Genomic DNA, 27,730 nt, shown 5'->3' on the forward strand with positions numbered 1-27,730 from the left:
GTCGTCCTTCAAAGTGGATGCTCTCAGGTGACCAGATCCAGATTTCTTTTTTACCGAGCGTTCGACTTCGAACATTTGACCAATTTGTTTCACTGCAGAAAGAGATGTTTTTACATTTTCTTTTCTTAAAATATCAAAAATCTGCTTGTAAGTCATTTTTGACTGCCTTAATCCTGCAATTCGGTTTTTTATATCCTCGCCAAGATGCGGTCCTACCATATTTAGGATTAATTTTTCCACTTATTATTATATGCTATAATAATAATGATTTGCAAAATAGAAAATTCCAGTTAAAATTAACAAAAATTTATGGAAAGGTATTGAAAAATCGATTTCTTCCTTCTTTTACTCTTGGGCCATTTTTTTTGCTCATGAGTGTGTATATATATATATATATATATATATATATATATGTATATTAAATGAGTGAGGTGTTGGGAAGCCTTACGATGTGTTTTTATATCTATATAAGGGAAAAAAAAGATAAATGGCTAAATTCCAAGCATTATATCTACTCTTATTTCAATAGAATTACACACACTCCACATATGTAGTCCAGACGAATTGCAGGAGATTTGAAACGTCCACTTGAAAGACACAATTTCATGATATGAAAACAACAATCCAACTAAAAAAATCTCATTAAAATAGAAACCAGAAAATCTAGAAAGAAACGAGGACCTGTGTAGATTTGAACATTCCGGCGCTGTTCCGTTGTTCAATCAACCATTTCACGATAGGTCCGGCACTCTCTAATTCTCCGTAGTGCAGTTCGGTGAGAAGAGCATAGGCTGTTGCCTCCACAGACAAATACGATTCTTCCTTGTGGTACCAGGCCGATACTTTTTCATCCGTCATATTCGAAAATGCGTCAACTTTCCAGTAAAGGTAATTTTTGCCTGGAAGATAAGAAAAAGAAAAGAAAAATTTAAAAAAAAAAGAAAAAAGAAATTAGAAACACAATTTCATTTGTCGAAATTATAATTTTTAGAAATTTCTGCTTTAGAAATTTATTCACTTTTGTAAAATATTAAATGGCCCCATGCCACACATGGCTGGTTTGAATATCGGAAATTCTAGTTAGATTTTAAGATAAATCCACTCCACACCAAGAATAATCCATATTAGCATAGCAGGTATGCAATATTACAGACTAAACTTTCAACCATATGTACTGTTAACCCTGTGTTAGTCACCTGGGTGTTCCAAAAATGGTGAATCCAATGGGGGTGTTTATACACACTGTTGTAAACCCGTGCTAGGGGTCACAAATGAAAGAAACCACAAGTAGTGTAAAGTGTATAAAATATAATATATATTTATCATAAAGAATACAGGAGCCACTAAAGTGGTATGAGAGGAACGTGCTCGTAGCATGCAGTTAAACATGGTATGAATGTGTCCATTTAGTCTCTGAAACCAGTGGTATTCATAGGACTGGTTGATTCCATTTAGTTCTCAAATAGGGGTGATTTGTACCCCACAACACACACCAATACAAAATTGCTTTGTGAAATATAGTTATCCTGCTGGTTCAGAATATATCTACTGTCCCTGCTGAACAGTTTGGATCACTTGTATCTTGTTGATATTAATATAAAATAATACAATAAAATAAATGATAAAACTAAGGAAAAATTAATATATTACATCAGCTAAGCTCATAGTTACAAGACTGAAAGAGTAATAAATTGTAAATAAAATAATGATCCCATCAAAACTTATGATAACGAAAATATCAAAACATATTAATTCCATATTAAATATTACAGAGTAGCCTAATTCTACATAACATGCGCTTATATCTAGAAATTTTCATTCCCACTGGAAAACTACAAAAATATATAAATCATAAAATCATACCTACGTTAGTCAGCTGGGGTGACTGGATACCCCAGAAGGACAAAGCGACGTCTACCTCCAAGGAAAACTGAGATAGAACTGCGCCATACCATGTGTGCTATATCCTCACTGACTCAGGAGAATACTGGGAAGGAGGAAAAGGAATAAGTTGCCAACTAGGAATTATGAGCACTTAAGCAAAATTGGGGTGATAAAACACCCCATGGGACTAACGCAGGGTTAAAAAATGTTCGTAAGTATACATTTATAAATGATTGTTAACAATGGTAACATTTCTTTCTAATTTTTTTAAAATCAAAATCAAATTAATTTTTATATAATTTTAATTATTTTTTGCATTTTAATTTAATTTTTTTGTCAACTCTTTCATTTATTTAAAAATCTCTCTACTATTATATTTAAGGAACTTTGTGTGTGTGTGTGTGTGTGTGTATGTGTTTGTGTGTGTGTATGTGTGTGTGTTTGTGTGTGTGTGTTTGTGTGTGTGTGTTTGTGTGTGTTTGTGTGTGTGTGTGTTTGTGTGTGTGTGTGTGTGTGTGTGTGTGTGTGTGTGTGTGTGTGTGTGTGTGTGTGTGTGTGTGTGTGCTCGATTTCGTTTTCTGTGATCTGCTAATTATGAAAAATCAAGGCTTCATACTTTACCATAATTCTCAACTGCCATGGATCGAAGTTTTCTATGTGCTTCATATTTTTTGGAACTTTCAGACAAAGCTAATGCATATGAAATGATGGCCATATCGTAAGAATTGTCAGTCATCTCCATTTGATTTTCAATATGCCGTATAGCCAAATTGACTTCATTTTTCCTCCTGTAAATCTACCAAATCAAATGAAACATTAAAAAATAGCTTGCATTCAACAATCGACAATTCCTAGAATTAAATTCATATTTACAAGCTAAGTAGCTATCCTAAGGACAGAATTAAAATTATGATGATTCTCAAAATTGGACCAAATTGTAAAAAATATAACGATTTTCAAAATTGAACCAAATATAAAAAAAATATGACGATTCTCAAAGTTGGATTTAATTTGAAAAAATATGACGATTCTTAAAATTGGACAAAATTTGAAAAAATATGACGATTTTCAAAATTGGACCAAATATAAAAAATATGACAATTATCTAAATTGGATCTAATTTAAAAAAATATGATGATTCTTTAAATTAGACCAAATATAAAAAATATGACAATTCTCAAAATTGTACCAAATTGAAAAAATATGACGATTCTCAAAATTGGATCTAATTTAAAAATATGACGATTCTCAAAATTGAATCTAATTTAAAAAATATGATGATTCTCCAAATTAGACCAAATTTTAAAATTGTGATGATTCTCAAAATTGGACCAAATTTAAAAAATATGACGATTCTCAAAGTTGGATCTAATTTTAAAAATATGATGATTCTCAAAGTTGAATCTAATTTAAAAATATGACGCTTCTCCAAATTAGACCAAATTTAAAAAATATGATGATTCTCAAAATTGAATCAAATATTACAATTATGATGATTCTAAACCACTAACTATTACTGCACATTTATCATTGCTTGTTTCTCAAGTTCAAGGATTGGACATTTGGGTCGTCCACTTAGTTAAATGGCTTCTCACCACGATTTGATCCACTGCCTATGCTTCTGTTCACATGATGAGTGATAACTCCACCTCTTTCTAGGTCGACGTGTTGAGCAAGCTCCAGGGACATCAAAATTAATGATTCTTTTGGGCCACTTATCGAATGCCATGCGTTGGATGTGGCTAAACTATCTATTCCAGTATAGGGTCTCATCTACTGAATTGAGGTCAAGCCTGGATCTCAGCTCGTTATCAGTAAGGCTGAGAAAACTGTCATCAAAATGCCTGTATAAGTGTGCAATCAAGTTTAACTGTAGATAGTGAAATTTTTCTTAATTCCTTTTCGGCACTGCCGTTTACTTTTTCGTCTATGAATTGGATGGACATTCTGTCCAATTGTGCTTCTGAAGAAGATAACATCAATCAAAACATTATGCGAATAACATTCAAGAAGAAGAAGAAGAGGGTTTGTATTACTGTACACATAGATTCGAAAAAGTTGTCAAAAAACAAATATAGAACAAATAAATGTTATCAAAGGCAAGATAAGTTACTTTTCTACTAAACTGGATATATTTTTTGTGTTTTTATTCAATGTAACATGTTTATTCAGCTCGAAAAACATGCAGTGTTTACCGATGTATTGGAAAATTCAAAATGGCGGCCGACTGTCTCTTTAACATGGTAAGTTTGGGAAAAGATGTTATAAATAATAAACTAGACGAAATACTATTAAAAAACAACTGAATATATGTCAACTTATGTCACGGTAACATATATTGAGCGAATTTCTAACAGTATTTTGTCTAGTTTATTATTTATAATACCTTTTCCCAAACTTACCCTCTCCGAGAGAGAGAGTCGGCCGCCATTTTGAATTTTCTAATACATCGGTAAACACTGTATGTTTTTCGAGCAGAATAAACATATTAAATTGAATAAAAACATGTGAATTATATCCAGTTAGGTAGAAAAGTAACTTATCTTGCCTTTGATAACATTTATTTGTTATATATTTGTTTTTTGACAACTTTTTCGAATCTATGTGTACAGTAATACAAACCCGAAGAAGAAGAACAACAACAACAACAATAATAAGAGTGAGACCGAATAGCCAAGGAGTCGAAGAGGAAGGAAAGACTGAGGAGTAAGCACTAAACAAACCTCCACTGTATAAGTAAGAAGAGAACTGTGACCTTGGGGAGACTTATTGCCACTCAAATTCCAGTGGAGACTAATGGCCACTGCCAACAAGAAATCAATGATAAGCAGCTGTTGCGAAATGCAAATTTATTTGCAAATGGTATCAAAAGAGGTGGAGAGTACTGGAAAATCTGGAGAGACTTGCTGTCACTCAGCTTCCAGGGAACAGCACAGGCTGTATTCAATGAGATCTTTGATGCCTTGTGTGAAACCTCTTTGTGAGCCGCCAACAACAACACAAGTAAAAATAGGTTTAAAGCTTTAAAAATTAATACTATAATTGTCCGAGAAGTGTACCGTTGAAAAATTTAGTTGTAAGTTACACTTTTCTAGCGGATAAAGGTTCAATCCTCAGTGTGGTAGATACTCAAAATACAATTGTGAATTACTTAGGATTTTTACCACGTCATAGCTAATGAAACGAAAGATAATGTAAAAAGTAGAAATTATAAACGCAAAAAAAAAAAGATAGAAATTATGTGTCCATGAAAAAGATGGAAATTCTAAGAAAACGAAAAAAAAAAGAAATTATATGCAAATAGAAAAATCCAGAAATTATAAGCAAATGGAATAGTTAGAAATTATAAGCTAATGGACATATATAGAAATTATAAACCAATAGAAAAATATAGAAATTATAAACCAATAGAAAAATATAGAAATTATAAACCAATAGAAAAATATAGAAATTATAAACCAATAGAAAAATATAGAAATTATAAACTAATAGAAAAATATAGAAATTATAAACCAATAGAAAAATATAGAAATTATAAGCCAATGGAAAAAGATAGAAAATTAAAACTAATAATAACAATAATAAAAAAAAATTACCAATAAATACAATACTTACCTCTTCAGGGTGCATCCGGTATCCGCATTCCATTAAACTGATCAAGACAAAAGCCGTCATTCCTTTATCACCAACACCACCCTTAAATTAAGTGAGAAAAAGAGCGAAAAGAAAAAGGAAGATAACTGAAGTTTTTAGGACGTGATGTATTCTTAGAAACCCTCATCTTATACAAGAACACCTTCATTCCATGAAAATACATGTGCTCTACCTTTTCTTATTTTATTCTTTTTCATATGTTTTCTCATTTACTTGCCCCCACCCCCCTCTAGGAGACCAAAGTTAGACAGCAGGGTCGGTTTTTAATGCAGAGGGAAAAATCAAGCTCACAAAAATAGGAGTACTCTGTATTGAAAGAAAAATAAAAATTGTCTCAGTCTAATTAATTAATCAACTGATGATAGGATAGACTAAGTATAACATCAGAACAGATACTGCACTTTGTTTGTAGTGTTTGTTTAATATATTTATATATATTTTAAAAATCTTCTTTGAATCGATCTAAGTACATTCTTACTTGGTTTAAAACTATTCTCCGTTCATCTTCTTCATTTGTATTCATCAATATTCTTTGTCTTTACAAAATAACCCGTCCGTAACATGATATATATATATTTTATTATTCAATTTTTACCCTAAACAAGGCAAAGTGACACTTTGAACTAGGGGGCTACTATCAGGGACATAAGTTGCAGGGGTATTATGAAGGGAGATGAGTAGCAAGGTGTCTGTTCACATTGCACTTGAACTTCTGCATGTCAATACTGTTGGAAAATCAGAATCCCGGAAGGGAGTTCCAAAGTCTAGCTGTTCTGGAGAAGAAACTATTGGAGTAGAAGGCTTTCTTACACCTAGGGATCTCTACTGTGAAGGGGTGGAATTTAGCTGCTTGTCTGAATTGACGGGGGTATTTACGTCGAGGGGGTAGAAGTGCTTGTAGTGTGTCAGAGCCTGTGGAACTCCCTTCTGTTTGCCTGTTTCCCACCTGACTACAACTTGTATGGCTTCAAGTCCAACATAAACAAATTCCTGATAAACCGCCCCTTAAGTAAAACACTTTATCAAATCCCCAATACTAACGATTACTATGATACTATCCCATTGATTACTGTACACGCAATAACCCTTATCCCCGAGTGGCTTCCAGGCCTTGATAAGTGATAACCACCATGTAAAAAAAAAAAAAATTCACCATTAAAATACTTTTAGAACAGGCAGAGGGATGCAACATTTCGTCGATGAGACAGAGGCTGAAGCCTAGATGACAGTTCAGGACCTATCAGGTTGGCGACTCTCTTTTGAACCCTGTCCAGGAGCGAGAGACAAGTAGCAGATGCACCAGCCCAAATGTGACAACAGTACTCCATATATGGGCGAATGATGTCTGTATAGAGGTGCAGGATACTTTCAGGCATAAGTAGCTTTCTATCACGGTATCGATAGTCCACTTTCTTTGCAGCAGCCTTGGCAATGCTCTCAATATATCTGTTCCAATTCGTGTTCCCTGTGAACGTTAGGCCGAGGAGTTTAAAGGAAGTACTTTCAGGTAATGTGCCTTTGGCCATTGCTATTGGTGTAGTGTTATATTACTAGTTGCATCCACCCAGCATTACATGATAGTGCATTTTCTTGCAGGGTGTTTTATCTTTTGCTTTATTTTTTTTAAACTAAAAGCAGGGAGACCCGACGTTGCCCAGGATTGAATTAAGATCAATGAATGTTATACACTTCCAACAATTTTATTGTCACCGAAATCTGTGAAATCGTCCATTTTTCAATCAAATCGATTGATTACATGTTCTAGTCAGAGACCTACCACAGTGCACTGGAAGGGATCTTCATATGTCTCCCCACAGTAATTTAGTTCACAATACATTGTAGTCTATATTGCACTGTAGAGAACCTACTGTTGATTTTATAAAATCATTTTTATATAATTGCTTTAATTAAAGTTTAAGATGAAAAAAGTCAAGTATCATAGTTCAATTGTCCTCTAAGCAGAAAGAATCTTTTCGAACACACCCTTGTCTTATCAAAGAACCTATTGGTGGTTTTAGACGTTGGGCCCTCCTGCTTCTGCGGAGATAAAACTGCTCAGATGCAAGTATAATATGAGGCTGTATATGGGTGTTAACTTTGATTAAAATCGGACTGCTTCTTTTTAATCATATTTTTTTTGATACCTATTAGTGGCATTCCGATACAAAACCTATCTAAAAACACAAAACATAAAGTACATCTGTGTGAAATTTGAAAAAAAATCAACCCTGCCATTTCAGAGTATAGACACACACAGACAAAGTGCTTTTATATCTAAGTAAAGATTACAAACTGTTATATATACGAGGGGCGTGCAATAAGTAATGCCCCTGACCCACTTCCAGTTGTCTGATCTAGCTGAAATTTTGCATGTGCAATGATTTATATTTCTACGGGTTATGTGGAAAATTACAGCTCTAAACTAATTGTGGTTTCTGTTTTACAGGTGTTTGAACTGAGTCAGGTGTAAAATGGAGCGTGTTGAATGTCGAGCAGTGATCCGGTTTTTGTATTTGAAAGGATGCACACCACAGGAGACTTTTGATGAAATGAAAGAAACTTATGGTGATAATGCCCCATCAAATGACCTTGTAAAACGCTGGCATCGTGAATTCAAACATGGCCGGAAGTCTATGGAAACAGCTCCCAGACCTGGTCGCCCCCCCACCCTTTTGCCATTGATGAGGCATCTGTCCGTCAAGTTGAGGCTGCCATTTTGGAAGATCAGCGCATTACTATTTGCCAAATAGCCCAAAATGTCAAGATTAGTACAGGGTCTGTGGAAACTATCATTCATGACTATTTGCATATGCATAAGGTGTCTGCCAGACGGATTCCCAGGTTGCTCACACCATTCCAGAAGTGAGAATGCATCGAGTGCTCGAGGATGAATTTGAAGATGTGCCAAGAAGATGAGTCAAAGTTTTTCAAAAGACTGATTACACAGGATGAAACCTGGGTCCATCACTATGATCCAGAGACTCAAGCCCAGTCAATACAGTGGACTCACCACCTCCAAAGAAGGCAAGGGTGCAGCCCTCTGCTGGCAAAGTCATGCTCACAGTCTTCTGGGACCAGGATGGAGTAGTGATGACAGATTTCCTGGCAAAGGGTACCACAATTACAGGAGCCTATTATGCTTCACTTTTGAGGAAATTAAGGGAAGCTATCAAAATCAAGAGGCGGGGCAAGATCAGCAAAGGTACCCTCCTCCTGCAGGACAACGCTCTGGTCCACAACTCGCATGTCGCCAGATCAGAAGCACCGGCGTGTGGTTATGAAATCCTTCCCCATCCTCCCTACTCTCCTGACCTTGCACCCTCTGACTTTCACCTCTTCCCAGCCATGAAGTTGTTTTTGAAAGGAAAGCGTTTCCCAGATGATGCAGCCTTGATTTCTGAAGTCACGTTGTGGTTGGAGGACCAACCTGGGGTGTTCTACAAAAACTCCAGAGCTGCATCAAACGATGGGGGAAATACATAACTCTGGGTGGTTCCTATGTAGAGAAAGACTAATAACTGTGCCAAGTTTCGTTGCTCTACTGCTATGGGGAGTGGGTCAGAGGCATTACTTATTGCACGCCCCTCGTATATACAGTGTAACCCAGATATAAGAGACTTCTATCTTATATCCGGGTTACACTTTACATTAATAAAGGTGTAATATGGGACCAGAGAAAATCTCTCTTATATTCCTTTTCTTTATATTAGGGTCTCTTATATCAGGGTTACAATATATATATATATATATATATATATATATATATATAGTGTGTCAGGGGCCGATGAAAAAATCCAATATAGTGCTCGATCGTGGCTATGAGAGCTGAGGATACAATATTTATTTCAGAACTATATATACATATTTCAAAGGCGTACCAGTGGTTTCATTGCATTGAATCAACCATAAAAAGATCACAACGCTCGTTTAACGGGTTTTTTTTTGTTTTTGTTTTTTTTCTCTCTGTTTATTTACTTTGTATTGTTTTACCTTTTCAAAGTTGCTGATGAATTTGTGCTGATACCATTTAACCTCTTATGTTTGATTTAACGCAATGAAACCACTGGTAAGCCTTTGAAATATGTATATATAGTTCTAGAAATAAATATTATATATATATATATATATATAAATATAGATATAGAAATAAATATTATATATATATATATGTATATATATATATATATATATATATATAAATATAGATATAGAAATAAATATTATATATATATATATATATATATATATATATATATATATATAAGATTATGACATAAAGAACGTTATAGAGTTAAAATCATTTTTATTATTATGTAATACTAAGGCAAAAAGACGTTTTAACACATTTTTCGTCTTGAATGATTAAAAAAAAAACCATGGATCCATAAGCAATGCAAAAACATTTCCAGTCCTGTAAGACGCCATTTTGTTGAAATCTTGATTAATCTAGCATATTCACTCATTTCAAACATGTTTTTCTTTTTCTCTTCTTTTTTCTCATTTTCACCCCCAAACAAGCCTGCCACTTTGAACTTAAGGGGCTACTATTTGGGATCATGTCAAACAGGAGACTGTGAAGAGTTGAGCAACGAGATGTCTGTTTACATTGTATTTAAACTTCTGCAGGTTGGTACAGTCGGGGAAACAGGAAACAGAGAGGGAATTCCACAGTTTTGCAGTTCGAGAGAAGAAACTATTAAAGTAGAAGGCACGTAAAGTACATTTGTGTGAAATTTTTTTTTTAAATCGACCCTGTCGTTTCGGAGTCCATAGGAAATGAACTCTTTCATACATATACACATAGACAAAGTGCCTTTTATATATAAGTAGAGATAACAATAACGTTTTTTCCCCCCAATATATATTTTTTTCTGAACACATATATGTTCACTTTTATCATATAGATAATAATAAACACTTATTTGCTCCAAAACTATTGGATAAAATTGCTCCAAAGTTAGCAAAAAGAGACCTTGGATAACAGATGTGATAAAATAAAAATTAAAAATAATAATTATCATATTCCTTTTAGTTTTTCCTTCATAAATTTTAAATAAATGCATGTGAGGAAAATTCATTCTTGTTTCTCTTCTATTTGGGCTGGTGCTCCAACCACTCATCTCTCTTTCTTAGACAGGATCCAAAATGAACCTCTAATCTAATGGATCCCATACTGTCAACCAAGCTTCAACCCCTGTCCCATCGCTGCAAAGTTGCATCTCTGTGCTTGTTTTACAGGTACTGTAATGGAATGTACTCTGATGCACTTGCTGTTCTCATGCCCTCTCGACGTAAATAGCCCCAAACAACCTGGCGCTCAGCAAAATCCCACCCCTTCACTGTAGAGGTGCCCAGGTGCTGGAAAGCTTATTATCCTGATAGCTTCTTTCCTCAAACAGCTTGCCCTTTGAAATTCCCTCCTTGATCCCTGTTTCTCTGACCGTACTAAAATTTAAATGTAATGTGAACAAACATCTCGTTGCACAACTTTCCCACTTAATATGCCTCTATAAATCTGGCCCCTAATTCTCCTTACATCTCTCAGTGGCGATGTGCCCTGTTTGGAGGTAACTAAAGTAAAAAATATAAATTTTAAACCCTATGCTTTTTTTTCTGTCACAATTTGAGATTCATATGAAACAAGATATGTGATCTTTCCAAAACTTCAAACAGGATGCATACACAAATAACTCTTAAAAGTTAATTAACTACACTAGCACTCGATCAAGTGCAAGTGGAGCAACACAAGGAAACATAGGGAACCTGATTTAAGTGTAAAATAAAACAAATAAAAAATAAAACGCCATCAAAATGGCAATAAAGACCATTTGATTTTTGTCCAGAATTTTTCCTTTATTCAAAAACAGAAATGCAGAAAAATCTTTGCTGTATATACTTGTGATAAAACCAAAATATCATCTTCCAAAAATCACATAAATTGATCAAGTAGTTTTATTTTTAAATAAGAAAATCAAATGTTATGATTAATCAAGTAGCGACTGTTGTTTGGCATTTTGAAAAAAATCTCAAAAAAAAAAAACAAAAAAAAAACATGTGAGATAACAGTAATTCAAACTTGCGAGATTTATTTTGTAATGCCTACAAATTCCCATTAATCGCTTAAAAATGTTTTTCTTTATAAAAAAAAATAAAACTATTTGATCAATAAATGTGATTTTTGGAATATGACATTTTCATTTCAGCATGGGTACGTACATCATACAGATTTTTCAGTAATTTTTTTTTTTTTTTTATTATAGGGGAAATTCTGGACAAGGGCAGACAACTTTTTGCTCTGACTTACCACCATCTCCTGATGGATGACAGGATTATCTTCAACAAATGAACCATCCAGGCGTTGTTGTTGGAATAACCAGGTCATGGCTGATTTGGTCAGGTGAGAATCAATGTGTTCATATTCAGACGCCTGGCAAAAAACTTTCAGTACGAAAGCGGTTAACCTGAAAAGATTCGTTCATCACATTACTGACAAGGTTTTTCTGGTAGTAGCACCATATGATGGAATTTTTTTTTTTTTTAATTTCTTATTCATCGCAAAGAATACAGTGTTGCTTAGAGCGTAAAAAGCTACTATTTAGAATCATGCCCAACAAGGGACTGTGGGGAGTTGAGCAGTAAGATTGTTCACATTACATTTATTTAAACTTCTGCAGGTGAGTACAATTAGGGAAGCATGAAACAGGGAGGGAATTCCAAAGTGTAGCAATCTGAGGGAAGAAACTATTAGTGTAGAAGGCTTTCTGGCATCTAAAGGCTTCAACAATGAGGGTGTGGGATTTTGCTGCTTGACAGGTTAGTCAGGGGCGTGTACGTTGAGGAGGCATGTGCTATAAGTTCATCATATTTCTCTCATATTTTAATTTTACTTTCAGCTTGCTAGGCTTTGGTAAGTAGAAGCACCACTTCACATAGAGGTAGTTAAAGGTGGGTTTCTTATAAATATTGATTAGAAACCCACCCTCAATCGTTCACCTATAATTGCTTTCAGTTGGGGTTCACATGACTTGCAGCATTGAATGTTACCATCCATCCCAAGGTTACTGTAAAATTTCTGAAGGTCAACCGTTTTCCTTTAAAATAGAGCATTGATATAATTTCTCTATGTTTTATTAATGAAAAATACAATAACAAAATGCCCTTAAAAGGAAAAAGGTCCATTTGTAAAATATTTCAAACTGGTAGTTTTGTGTGGAATATAGGTTGGTTGGTTGTTTTTGTTTTACGGCATATCAACCCTTTTCGGGTTATTTAATGCCGAATCCAAAGATTTTGAAGAAAAATTTTTTTAATAGAATATATTTGTTGTTTTCACGTCGGTTTCTATTTAACCCATAGTTGGGACCCTAACAGGTACTACCACTCCGGGTCAGAGTGGACCTGCGAGCAATGGTAATTAAAGAGTGGCTCCACACTCCCCAAAGCCCACAAGCTGGGGCCTCACCACTGGATATAGTTTAAGGTCATATCCAGGACCCCTATTGAGGGACTTTTACCCTCTGCAGGGGGGCAGTCGGCATATTCTAATGCCCCACCGACAGGGCCTGGAATATAGGATCACAGAGAGATTGTTACAAAATTAGACAGGATGTCATGTGTGTGACTATTTTGATCAAGTGTTTTTTTTTATTGCACTTTCACCCCAAACAAGGCACAGTGCCACTTTGATGTAGGGGCTACTATCAGGGACATCATTTGCAGGGATAGTAGGTAGGGAGTTGAGCAGCAAGATGCCTGTTTACATTACACTTGAACTTCTGCAGGCAGTTGGGGAAGCAGGAACCTGGAAGGGAATTCCAAAGTCTAGCAGTTCTAGGGAAGAAACTATTAGAGTAGAAGGTTTTCTGGCATCTGTGGATCTCGACTATGTAGGGGTGGGATTTTGCTGCTTGTTGAGTTTGTTGGGGAGGTATTTACGTCAAGCGAGTACAAAGGCTTGTAGTTCGTCAGCACATCTACCATTAAAATACTTGTAAAACAGACAGAGGGATGCAACATTTTGTTGATGGGACAGAGGATGAATCCTAGCTGACATTTCGGGACATATCAGGTTGGCGACTCTCTTTTGAACTCTGTCCAGGAGTGAGAGACAAGTAGTAATTCCACCAGTCCAAATGTGACAACAGTACTCCATACATGGGCAAATGGTGGCCTTGTAGAGGTACAGGATACTTTCAGGTGTAAATAATTTTCTAGCATGGTAGAGGGAGCCAACCTTCCGTACAGCAGTCACATCAATGCCCTTTTATTACATTTTCACCCCAAACAAGGCAAATTGCCACTTTGGTGTAGGGGGCTACTATCAGGGGCAACAACTACTGGGGTACTATGTAGGGATTTGGGCAGCAAGGTGTCGGTTCACGTTACACTTGAACTTCTGCACGTCAGTACTGTTGGGGAAGCAGGGACCTGGAATGGAATTCCAGAGTCTAGCGGTTCTGGGGAAGAAACTATTGGAGTAAAAAGATCTTTTACATCTAGGGATCTCTACAGTGTGGGGGTGGGATTTAGCAGCCTGTCGGGTTTGTCGAGGGTGCACACATCGTGGGGGCACAAGTGATTGCAGTTCGTAATCTGTTCCATCTAATGTTCCCTGCGAACATTAAGCCAAGGAGTTTGAAAGAATGACTTTCGAGTAATGTATCTTTAGCAATAGCTATTAGTGGTTGAAAAGGTTCCTTGTAATTATTAGAGGAAACAAGCTTAGTCTTGGCAGCATTAAACGTTACCATGTATTTTTGTCCCCATTCCACTACAGACTGGAGGTCTTCCTCTACAGTTTCCGCAATTGCCTTGGATATGTGTTCATTTGTTTTCTCTTCACGCTTGTTATAGAGCGTGGTGTCATTAGCAAATACATCCATCTAAGAGATCATTTTATCAAAGAAGTCATTTATGAATTATCAGGAATAATAAAGGTCCAAGGATCGACCCCTGATTTATATCATATTGCTTTGATGTACGACAATTGAGGACAACCTCGATTCTTCTCTTATTTAAGAAGGATTTAATTATGCTATGTGTTCATCCAGTAATATCATACAATCTGATTTTCCTGAGAAAACCATTGAGCCATACTCTGTTAAAAGCCTTATATATATCTAGGGCTACTGCCCTCCTCTTCGCTGCCTTATCAATCAAGTGCATGGTATATATGCTCAGAGATTACAGTTAGGATATCTGCAGTATAATGGGCTTGCCTGAATCCATATTTTTGGTCAGACAGAAGTGTAGCAACTGTAAGGTGGTGAACTAGTTTGATTGATTATGGACTCAAATATTTTGGCGAAAAGAGGGAGGAAGCTAATAAGGCAATAATTTAATAGGTGAGTTCTTTTGCCAAAATATTTGTAAACTGGTACCACAGGAGAAGTTTTCCAGCAGTCAAGAAAGCAAGATTCATTAAGGTATTCGTTGAAAAGTTTGGAGAGAACTGGAGCAACTGTAGCAGAGCATTTTTTATTAGTACAGCCAGGATGAAATGAGGTCCACATGCTTTTGAGGTGTCTAGGTTTTTGTATGATATCATGTACTTGAGAAGGGGTGATTTTCAGATCATCTAGTGTGGTTTCTGTCTGCAATCAGGGAGGGTGTGGTTTGCTGGGTCTCAAGTTGAGTTTGAGACAAACCGACGGGCAAGTATGTTTGCCTTCTCGGTTGCCATGCAAACAACCTCATGATGGTCGCATACTGGGGGAATTGTTGCTTGTCTATTATTTACTATACTTTTGTAGATTTTCCAGAAATCACAAGTTCTTAATTTCTGTGTTTCAATGCGTTTTCTGATGGTTTCGGTATATTCTCTCTTAGCTGTTGTGATTTCTTTTTTACAATTACTTCCAGCTTCTATAAACTTTTGTCTGTTTGTACTGAATAAATCTGCAGTATGCATGCTGCCTTTGAGCAATGGCAGCTGCACAAGTAGAAGTAAACCATTGGGGAGAGTGGGGTTTGCAATAGAACTTCCATGTGGGAACATGTGCTTTAATTGCCACTTTGAACCATTCAGTAGTCTCATTTATGCACTGTTCCGCAGAAAGAGAAAAGATATTTCCCTATGGGGCATCTCTGATGTGATCTCTGATGGCATCCCAGTCAATCTTATTGTAGTACCTTGTCGTTTTGAGCAATGGCTCTTCAACTTGGGGTTGAGATTTTAGAGTGATGTATCTCATTATCACAACATGATCAGCATTCCTGAATGGGCAATTCTTACATAATCCTCAGGAATTGTTGTCAGAAATAGATCCAAAAGTGAGACTTACTGGTCCTGACGATCTGGGAGACGAGTCGGGAACGTTACTGTCTGTGTCAAGGAATTGGATATAGAAAAGTTATGTTACCAGTGGTCATGTGATTTTCCATGGAAATAATAACTACAGGAAATGATAGGAATCAAAAGGAGTCATGCTTTGGAAGAACAAACCTAAGATAATGACCTAAGAATCAGCAACGAAGAAAGCAAAGGGCCACGTTTCTGTGATTCTTTATCTTTCTTTTATTTTCTGCCAGCAAAGATGAAGGTTTGTGTCCTTGTGTTTTTATTGCCTTTGGTTACTGAGTGGAGGTGTCCACAGTCTAGGAGGATTTAGCAGGAGTTAGGGTATTAAAACACAAGCCACCATGTAGGTCAACAAGAAAAAAAAATAAATGTCACACTATATGTTGTCCAATGAGGGTTGAACCCAGAACGTTCTGCTTACAAGTTATTTTTGTGCAATGATAAGAGTTCACTTATGCAAATGAGCATTTCATGGGAGAATTCTCGCTGAGATAAAAAGGAATTTTCCTCCCGTAAAGAAAAATGTTGGCATGACGAGTTGGGACTATGCTAAGTGGTCATCGAGAAAAATAGAGAAAAGATTGAGTTGGCATTGTTCATGTAAAGTTACTCAATTGATGAGATCTGTGTTTTGAAGAATTGTTAATTACAATCTGAGAGTTAGACATTTGAATATTTTTTGTGCGTGTTTTCAACTTTTACTACTACAAAGCGAAATAGAGACGATATTGTAGCGCCACTGTATATAGTGAAGGAAGACACTTTCATGCACATGTGTAAAGTTTTGGATGAACTTTCAGTGCATCAGTCACTACCTTTCAGCATGAAACACTAAAAGAATAATTATTATTAAATTATAATATATATATATATATATATATATATAATATAAAAAACTGAATGTCTGTGTGTGTGTGTGTGTGTGTGTGTGTGTGGTCACGAATAGGCTCCTATATGATTGACTATTTTAAAAAACTGATTACATATAATGATAGAAGATGTATCGAGACACAGGAATGGGTATGTTTGATCTGGCCTAATGATTCAACCAAAATTTATAACCCTTCCTTTTCATAACCTAGCATACTTTCATAAATTAGAGTCCATTTTCTGTAGGCTGTTTTTGAACCCAGTCAACGACGGGTACTTTTGCTAGTATATATATATATATATATATATATATATAATATAAAGCTGAACGTCTGTGTTTGTTTCTGGTCACGAATAGGCTCCTATATGGTTGACTATTATAGAAAACTGATCACATATAATGACTGAACGGTTTTAGCAACTGTACTGCATCAAATTTTGTCAAAAGCTTCGTGATTCTCAAAGCGAAACAATTCGGAAGATTCAGTAGTTTGGAGAAGATGCAATGGGTGTAACACAAATTAAGAAGTGGTTCAAACGATTCAAAAATGGCTGCACATCAGCGGAGAGTGACCAGTGTTCTGGCAGGCCTCAGATTGCTCAGAGTGCAGCACAGGTACGATTTTATCTTGTACTAAATTAATTTGATTTTAACGTAAAACGCAAACGAAAATACATACGTTCTTTCTGAAAGTATCCATTAGGCCGAGTACACTAAAATATTAATTAGGCCAAGTATTAATTAGGTCAATTATATACACAGCATAATCATGTTGACACACCGGTTCCCATTAGATCACCGAAGTTAAGCAACGTTGAGCTGAGTCAGTACTAAAATGAGTGACCGTTTGGGAATTTCAGGTGTTGTTGTACTCTTTGCTTATATTTTTTCCAGTCGTCCTGGACTTCTCCTTGCCACTAGACACAAGCAGTGTCGATTCAAGAGAGGTGTGGTTGGGGATTGTGCAACCCTCCCCTCACAGTTACACATGCAGCTACTCTTACAGAGGGTATCCATTGTCTCTTCAGACTGAATTGAGGCATTGCATCACAATGAGGGCAAGTATGAATTAGGTGAAATGCACTTAGGTATTAATTAGGTCAAGTATGAATTAGGTTAAGTATGAATTAGGTTAAGTATGAATTAGGTTAAGTATTAATTAGGTTAAGTATTAATTAGGTCAAGTATGAATTAGGTTAAGTATGAATTAGGTTAAGTATGAATTAGGTTAAGTATTAATTAGGTTAAGTATTAATTAGGTCAAGTATGAATTAGGTTAAGTATGAATTAGGTTAAGTATGAATTAGGTTAAGTATTAATTAGGTTAAGTATTAATTAGGTCAATTAGACTTACCAAACACTCGATGGATTCTGGTCAAAAGCTGCATATGATCCATCCCGTTTGCGGAATTCTTGTTCCCTCAAAACACCTACAAACAATTAAAAAAAATATCATTTTTTGATAAAATTTTAACATTGAAATTAAACATCAATTAATAAATTTTCTTTAAATTTCAGTTTATTTGGAATTTATAAAAATGTTGTTAGGGAACATATATTACAGGCGTACCGTCTCATTTGAAAAATTCATATATTTTCGTTTGCATTAAATTCGATCCATAGTCATTTTCCTGAATTTCATTTCCTTAGGCTTAAGCTCAATATTTTAAACAGTTTTATAGAACTATAATCATGTTAATTTTATTTTTATATTTCGGACTATTAGTTTCATCTTTATTAGTTGTTGTTGTTTTTTTTTTTTTTTTTTTTTTTTTATTGGTTCACAACGTTTCGGCCAACTTCCTCTGGCCTTCGTCAGGTGGTAACAACAACAACAACTAATAAAGATGAGACTAATAGTCCGAAATAAAAATAAAATTAACATAAAAATGCTCATCTCAAAATAAAAAATTCCAATTAAGGAATAATATATATATAAACTATAATCATGTAATGTATTTTCATCTAAATTGGAATAAGGATTCTATACATAAGGTTTAGTCATGTATATATATAACTTGTGTGTGTGTGTGTGTGTGTGTGTGTGTGTGTGTGTGTGTGTGTGTGTGTGTGTGTGCAGAAGGCAGTGCATAAAAATGTTTAATGAATAAAACAAGCAAATTTACAAATGATCATCAGAATATTATTTTGGCTGGGTTTTCTGAAACAACTCCGATCAGTTTCAACTCAGGAAGTCAAAATTAATAGAAAGACAACAATAGAGGTGAGAAATCATCTAAAGCTTTTAAAAATGAACATTTTCAGTTTTCAGAGAGAACTTTCATAAGAGAAAAAATACCAAGACAAAACAGGAAAAGAGAAAGACAGATAAAGTGTGTGTGAGAGAGAGAGAGAGAGAGAGAGAGAGAGAGAGAGAGAGAGAGAGAGAGAGAGAGAAAGTAAGAAAAAACAACATCAAATAATGACAAAAAAATAAGGAGGTAAGGCTTAAGCAATTTGGCAGAAATTAGCCAAAAACATTAATTCCTTCACCCTCAACTGGGCAGTTTTCTACAAGGAGGGGTCGATTTTTTGCGTCGCCATTTTTTGCAAATCATCATATCGGTTGAATTGACTTTGCCTAATTTTAATGTTCCGAACTTCCGGTCGCATCATCAGTAGCAGTAAAACATCATATTTTCTTTTGTTTTCTTTTCCACTTTTGCATCACGGGTTAAAGCCTGCCTGCCTACAACCACTTCTTTTTTTTTGCTCAACACACACCTCCAAACACTTGGGCAACACCAGGCACCCAGGCTAGTTCTTTATATAAATGTAGACATCTTATTGGTTGAGTTTAGACATGTGACATAGAATGATTTGAAGAGAGTTTACCAATTGCAGTTTTCAAACTTCGTATCATCATATAAATTCTAGATAGATTGGAGCACTTAGTCAGCTTGTGGTTGCATTGGTTGTATCGTCTCGCCAAACAAACATGTCATATGTCCCATGGAAGTTATTCAGGGTCATATCCTGCATGACTTCACTAAATGTAATCTGGTGCCAGGAAGACAACACACATTCTGACTAGTTGCTTGTTAAGCATTCTATGTCTTACAATGTGTTTAAAAGATCTGCAAAACTGTTGTGCTGGTGAAACTTAGTAAGGAACTTAGTCTATTGAAAATTCTTCTCTACTTTGGTCCAACAAAACACATTCGAAAAAAACTGGAAATACCAATAATGTGGCACCAAACATGGTTATCTGTGCCATGCAAGTCATTCGGAGACACATCTTGACTTTTGGTACTGGTGCGGTAATAACTTTGGTAAGATTGAGCTAGATTCACTTGAAGGAGGAAGTTTATAGGGAATTAAATTCACAAGCAGTCCTCAGTCGCATGTATATTTAAGCAGGAGAGATTGCAATTTTTTTTTTTTTTTTTGCAGGGAGGTGTTAGCTTCTTACCACATACAGTATTTGGTATTCCCAAATGGTCCCCCATCTGGTATTAATCAGGTTCAAAGTCACTTAACTTCTCTGATCTAATAAAAATCAGTGTATCAATGTGATTATACCGGGTGATTTGACATTAAGTGTAAATTCATGTTTAATCAAAAATCTATAAAGCTTTGTCATCCCGTCCTCCATTTAGTACATTGTTATACAATAAATAATAAAAATATACTATATATAATAAATATACTATATAATATAATATAATATACTATATAATATAATATACTATATAATATAATATACTATATAATAAGATACTATATAATATAATATGCTATATAATAATATACTATATAATAAGATACTATATAATATATTATACTAGGGGGGGTACCCGGCGTTGCCCGGGTGTTTCGAGGTGTGTGTTGTTTTGGGTAAATCAAAACAAAAGAATAATGAAAAATTGTTGCCTAAATACAGTTGGATACGCAATTAATAGTTGCAGACGGATAGAGTTAGATGTAAAATCTGGAATCCAATGTTAGTTCGTTTCGTGTTTTTGTGTATTTAATAAACGTGATTGTTTCTGTGTAAACTGTAGACTGTGGCGGAGAACGGATTTCTGTAAGAGAACTGAACTGTATCCACCTGAATGTTGGCTGGGTAGTGTTAATTGATGAGGCTATGTTGAAAAAGAAAGAAACGTGGCATAAATACAGTTGGGAATCCAATGGTAGTTGGTTTCGTTTGTTTGTTTGTTTATGTAATAAACACGATTTTCTCTGTGTAAACTGTATTTTTTATGCGGAGGAGAACGGATTTCAGTAAGAGAGCGTTGTTAGAGACTGCTATTAAATTACGCAAGGTACAATTGAACGTGGGCTAAGAATGTCTGATAAAAAAAAAAAAAAAAAGATGGCATCAGTAACCCTTCGGTCCGTTACCCCCCCCCCCAATGTAAATGAAATAAACAAAAAAATAAAGTAAAAAAAAAAAAAAAAAAATGGCATCAGTAACTCTTCGGTTCATTACCCCCCCCCCCATATAAATAAAATTTTTAAAAAAAGAAAAGGAAGAAATGGCATACGTAAACATTGGATTCAATGTAATCGAAAGTTGCATTTCAACCGACGGAAAAATGCCAATCCGTTTTTTTAAAGCAACTACGAACTCAAACCGGTGCTTCCTCATAGTGTTCCTTGTGGACGTATCCCCACCGGTGATAAGTGGGCGCAGGAGGAGTATGAATGTAATAGAGGGAAAAGAGTTTACCAGTTCCATTGATTGTAATCGAATTTGGCCGTGGACTCTCAGCAGAAAAAATATAGGGATCTAAGTTTATCGAGTAAGTGGATAGGTGATAGGCCTTTAACACACCAAAGGTAATGTGCTGCAGTGCGTGCACATTACATTTGCATGAAATGACTTGATTTTCAATCTTATTAAGGTCAAAATCGCAGGGGGAAAAATGAGTTTATTTTATTTATATAGAAGATAGATAGAAGATAGAAGAAGAAAGAAGAAGATAGAAGATAGAAGAAGATAGACGATATAATAGAAGATGGATATATAGAGAAGAAGAAGAAAAAGAAGAAGAAGAAGATAGATAGAATAGAAGATAGATAGATAAATAGATAGACAGATAGATAGATAGAAGAAGAAATAGATAGATAGATAGATAGAAGATAGATAGATAGAAGAGAAGATGATAAAATACTATATAATATACTATATGATATATTACATAATAATACACTATATAATATACTACATAATAATATACTATATTATATAGTATATAATAATATATGACATACTATATAATAATATACTATGTAATAATATATTATATGACATACTATATAATAATATACTATATGATATACTATATAATAATATACTATAATTATATACTATATAATATAATATAGTATAGTATAATATATATTAACACAGATAAGCGAATCATAGATTAGAACTATGGTGAAAGGCATCTAAATCCGAGTTACGTAAAGAACAAATAAAAAAAAACTACATTCATTCTTTTTGCAACCTGTTATCCTCATCGATATAGTTGTTGTTCTTTTACCATATTTTGACCAACTCATCCTCTGGCCTTATTCAGGTGATGAACTGCGACGTGATTTATGAGATAATAAGATCCAACCTTGATTGCAGTGCATAGAGATGTTTACTTTCTACTGTTCCAGGTGAACATTGTCTGAAGATAGCAGTTTCAATCCTACCCAAAGCAGGTCAGAGGATTAGTTGGCCAAAACGTGGTGAGACAACAACAACTATGGAAGGCAGTAATTACTGGGTATACAGATACAAGACTCAGCATTCCTATCCCGTCGCGGTTAACCACATGAAGAAGGCCAGAGGATGAGTTGGCTGAAACATGGTGAAACAACAATAAAGATGAGGATAACAGTCTGCAAAAAAAATGATGAAGACTCATCTCAAAAGATTCCAAAAAGCAAAAAAATAAGTTGAAAGTATTATTTCAAGACAGAATAAAAAATAAAAAAATTTGGAAATCAGAACGTTCTATTGAACTAATGGGACAATTAATGATAAACATGGTCCACTAAAATGTTTTACATAAATTTGCTTTTAAATCCTCACTAATATTAGATAACTTTGAAAATTGACTGGATGGACAAGAGGGCGATTAGAATCAAAGGGTAAAGTTAGATCATATGATCTGACATGATATTGTATAGAATAAGTATTTTATCAAATAAGTATTGTATCAAATAAGTATTGTATCAAATAAGTATTGCATCAAATAAGTATTGCATCAAATAAGTATTGCATCAAATAAGTATTGTATCAAATAAGTATTGTATCAAATAAGTATTGTATCAAATAAGTATTGTATCAAATAAGTATTGTATAAAATAAGTATTGTATCAAATAAGTATTGTATCAAATAAGTATTGTATAAAATAAGTATTGTATCAAATAAGTATTGCATAAAATAAGTATGATATAAAATAAGTATTGTATCAAATAAGTATTGCATAAAATAAGTATTGTATCAAATAAGTATTGTATCAAATAAGTATTGTATCAAATAAGTATTGTATCAAATAAGTATTGTATCAAATAAGTATTGTATCAAATAAGTATTGTATAAAATAAGTATTGTATCAAATAAGTATTGTATCAAATAAGTATTGTATAAAATAAGTATTGTATCAAATAAGTATTGTATAAAATAAGTATTGTATCAAATAAGTATTGCATAAAATAAGTATGGTATAAAATAAGTATTTTATCAAATAAGTATTGTATCAAATAAGTATTGTATCAAATAAGTATTGTATCAAATAAGTATTGTATCAAATAAGTATTGTATCAAATAAGTATTGTATCAAATAAGTATTGCATCAAATAAGTATTGCATCAAATAAGTATTGCATAAAGTAAGTATTGTATCAAATAAGTATTGTATCAAATAAGTATTGCATAAAATAAGTATTGTATCAAATAAGTATTGTATCAAATAAGTATTGTATAAAATAAGTATTGTATCAAATAAGTATTGTATCAAATAAGTATTGTATAAAATAAGTATGGTATAAAATAAGTATTGTATCAAATAAGTATTGTATCAAATAAGTATTGCATAAAATAAGTATTGTATCAAATAAGTATTGTATCAAATAAGTATTGCATAAAATAAGTATGGTATAAAATAAGTATTGTATCAAATAAGTATTGCATAAAATAAGTATTGTATCAAATAAGTATTGCATAAAATAAGTATTGTATCAAATAAGTATTGCATAAAATAAGTATGGTATAAAATAAGTATTGTATCAAATAAGTATTGCATAAAATAAGTATTGTATCAAATAAGTATTGCATAAAATAAGTATGGTATAAAATAAGTATTATATCAAATAAGTATTGTATAAAATAAGTATTGTATCAAATAAGTATTATATAAAATAAGTATTGTATCAAATAAGTATTGTATCAAATAAGTATTGTATAAAATAAGTATTGTATCAAATAAGTATTGTATAAAATAAGTATTGCATCAAATAAGTATTGTATCAAATAAGTATTGTATCAAATAAGTATTGCATAAAATAAGTATTGTATCAAATAAGTATTGTATCAAATAAGTATTGCATAAAATAAGTATGGTATAAAATAAGTATTGTATCAAATAAGTATTGCATAAAATAAGTATTGTATCAAATAAGTATTGCATAAAATAAGTATGGTATAAAATAAGTATTATATCAAATAAGTATTGTATAAAATAAGTATTGTATCAAATAAGTATTATATAAAATAAGTATTGTATCAAATAAGTATTGTATCAAATAAGTATTGTATCAAATAAGTATTGTATAAAATAAGTATTGTATCAAATAAGTATTGTATAAAATAAGTATTGCATCAAATAAGTATTGTATCAAATAAGTATTGTATCAAATAAGTATTGTATAAAATAAGTATTGTATCAAATAAGTATTGCATCAAATAAGTATTGTATAAAATAAGTATTGTATCAAATAAGTATTGTATCAAATAGGTATTGTATCAAATAGCTATTGTATCAAATAAGTATTGCATCAAATAAGTATTGTATAAAATAAGTATTGTATCAAATAAGTATTGTATAAAATAAGTATTGCATCAAATAAGTATTGCATCAAATAAGTATTGTATAAAATAAGTATTGCATCAAATAAGTATTGCACCAAATAAGTATTGTATCAAATAAGTATTGTATCAAATAAGTATTGTATCAAATAAGTATTGTATAAACTTGTGAAAACAAAAAACAGGGAGATTAGGACTGGATTTGAACGTCTAACAGATGAAACAAAAATCCATGCACTGTGCTTTTTAAATGAAAATAGGTCACAAATGAGTTGGCAAATCAAAATAAATTGCTTGGGGCTAATTTCCCAACTTTATTTCTTTTAAAACAATTAAATGAAAATGGTTACCCACTCACCAAGTCTGATGTATCTTGTTGCATTTTCATAAATCTCTGCGCTACCTTGTTTTGTGCTGTTCAAATAACTAAGGATGTAGACGCAAGGTGCCAAGTGAATCATGGTCTGTTCACCACAGCCGTATGGTTTTTCAAGTAATTTTTGTGGCTCTTTCAAAGTCGTTTGGATTGTAGAGCCGAGAATATTCCCTGCAAAAATGAAAACGTTAAAAAAAAGCAAAAAAAAAACAATAGACAACAATAAATGTGGATCACTAAAATGCTTTATATAAATTTGATTTGGAATTCTGACTAAGATCAGATAACATTTATGATTAACTAGATTGACAATGGCACAATTAGAACCCGGAGAAAAGCAGACCAGAAGATCTGACACAATATCATATAAACACTGAGTGAAAAACAATGGGGAGATTAGGACTGGGTGAGGGCGTTTGACAGACAGGAAATAGTTTTACAGATATGTGCATGCAGTTGTGATGGTTTATGGAAGTGAAACAGTCAGTTGGGATGAAGACATGTGTTGCATGGAGAGAAATGATATGAGAATTACACGATAGCTGTGTAATGAGTCAACTTAATCTTAAAGACAAGCTTAGATCTTAAATCTGGGCAGTATAGAGAGATGTGCGCAGAACAGGAGACTTTGATGGTATGGCCACATTGAAAGAATGGATGAGAGTTCTTGGGTTAGTAGATGTAGAACAGGGTTGCAGGGTCAGTTCACAGGGGAAGGCCAATGAAAACATGGGAGAAAGTGATAAAAATAGATATGAGAAGAAGATGGATGAATATAGATCTGGCCAGAGATAGGTTAGTTTGAAAGTCATTTTTTAAAAGGCATTTCAAACATGGCAATATATAAAACAGATACTAAAATGATGATGCTGATGCTGAATTTATCATTCAACAGAAATTATTATTTTTTTTTGTTTATATCAATTTAGGAGTAAATAAGGTTTTACCGGTGATGACGATGTCACCTTTTGCTGATCCTTCGATGGCTTCTGCTGGTTGCGTGAGGTTCATGATTATTCGTTGGGTTCGTTGGGAAATAGAAATTTCATCTAAAAACAGAAATGTCTTTATTTAAAACAAAGCTGTACATAGGTTAGAATATAGTTTAATATTTAATCTTTATTTGTTTTTTCAAGGTTTCACTGTATAATGCAGATGAAATTTTGGTTTGGAATAATGACTGAGATTGTCCTCTTCAGATCAGGAACAATCTGACGATTCGTATTACTTGGCTTCTTCGGACTACTGTCCTCATTTTCAGTGTTATTTTTACAGTTCGTTTAATGTAATTGTCATCAGATGTATCTTGTTGAACTCAGGAATGTTTCTTTCAAACTCAGGAATGTTTCTTTCAAACTCAGGAATCTTTCTATCAAACTCAGGAATCTTTCTATCAAACTCAGGAATCTTTCTATCAAACTCAGGAAACTTTCTATCAAACTCAGGAAACTTCCTGTCAAACTCAGGAAATGTTCGTTCAAACTCAGGAAACTTCCTGTCGAATTTAGAAATTCACGGAATTTCACACAGAACCCTTTATTAAATCCATGGAGGTAGCATGCTTTCATTCCATCAACCATGACTGGGTAGAAATCCTAAGTAATTGGCAACTGTATTTTGAGCGTCGCCCACATTGAGAATTGAACCTTCAACCTTCAGAAGAGTGTAACTTACAACAAAGTTTTACCAAGTGCTCTATCCACGATGCCAAGATTCCTTACAGCTTAGATTGTCTAACCCTAACCTTACTGAAATTGCCCTCATCAGTTCAGAAACAATCTGATAATTGTTTTGAGATAAAAGTCTGGAGAACCCAGTGATTGTGAAGCCCATTAAGGATCAGACATGCCAATGAGACAATCACTAAAGTCCCTTCCTCAATTATTCCAACAAGTTATTTGAAGTGTATGGAGTTGAAACCATTGTTAACCCCATGCAGCAACCCTTCCTACTCACAGGGCTGTTCAAAATTCTGAAGTGCACATTTGAAGCATATCATTGAACCGTAATAAAATAGAAACTGTTGGACATTCCTGATAGAAACTTGATGGACAAGTCAGGCATAGATTAAAGTTCTTTTTTTTTTTTGATTGGATTTCAAATATGGTTTTCTGCAGAAAAGATTGTGAATTTTTTGTAACACTGTTCGAATAGGATACATGCCAATTCAAAATTAGTACATCTTCAGAATTTTAATCCAAGCTGTTTTTTTTTGTTATATCCTAACCCTAACCATAAAAGTAAAGATTGATGATGTAAACATAATTCGATAAAAAACTGTGTATAAAAATAGTTTCATATTGTTTTTTTTTTTAATATTATTAAATGAGGAACCATTTCAATTAAAATCTGTTTAGTATTACATGTGCAATCGAAAGTAAAAAATGTTTGAAATGTGCAAATATGTGCGAATATGTAACAAAAATCGCGATTTTTACAAAATGGAATCTTACCAGATGCCGTCATCATGTTCTTTTTGCTGTATCGCTCAAGGCAAAAACAAAAGTACTAAAACACCATATTGTTTCCTAATAACACTTAAAAAGACGGTTAGAATCCTCCTGACGTTTTTTTACGATTTTGAACACCAATTCATCATAATTTTTGTTTTACTAA

At 33.6% G+C, this 27,730-nt stretch overlaps 1 protein-coding gene across 1 annotated transcript in view; it reads right to left on the minus strand.

Annotated features, from left to right (window-relative positions):
- LOC145247929 (complement C3-like) overlaps positions 1-27,730 on the minus strand; it is a 210,974-nt gene that overhangs the window by 76,708 nt on the left and 106,536 nt on the right. The window contains exons 22-28 of the mRNA XM_080109568.1: positions 26,062-26,163; positions 25,097-25,285; positions 18,064-18,139; positions 11,843-11,999; positions 5,500-5,580; positions 2,506-2,680; positions 682-899 (exon numbers count right to left, since the gene is read on the minus strand). Coding sequence (XP_079965694.1) covers positions 682-899; positions 2,506-2,680; positions 5,500-5,580; positions 11,843-11,999; positions 18,064-18,139; positions 25,097-25,285; positions 26,062-26,163 — 998 coding nt within the window. The remainder of the gene's footprint in view (positions 1-681; positions 900-2,505; positions 2,681-5,499; positions 5,581-11,842; positions 12,000-18,063; positions 18,140-25,096; positions 25,286-26,061; positions 26,164-27,730) is intronic.

This window comes from Euprymna scolopes, chromosome 26 (assembly GCF_053919585.1).
Source record: "Euprymna scolopes isolate OS-2025 chromosome 26, ASM5391958v1, whole genome shotgun sequence".
NCBI lineage: Eukaryota > Metazoa > Mollusca > Cephalopoda > Sepiida > Sepiolidae > Euprymna > Euprymna scolopes.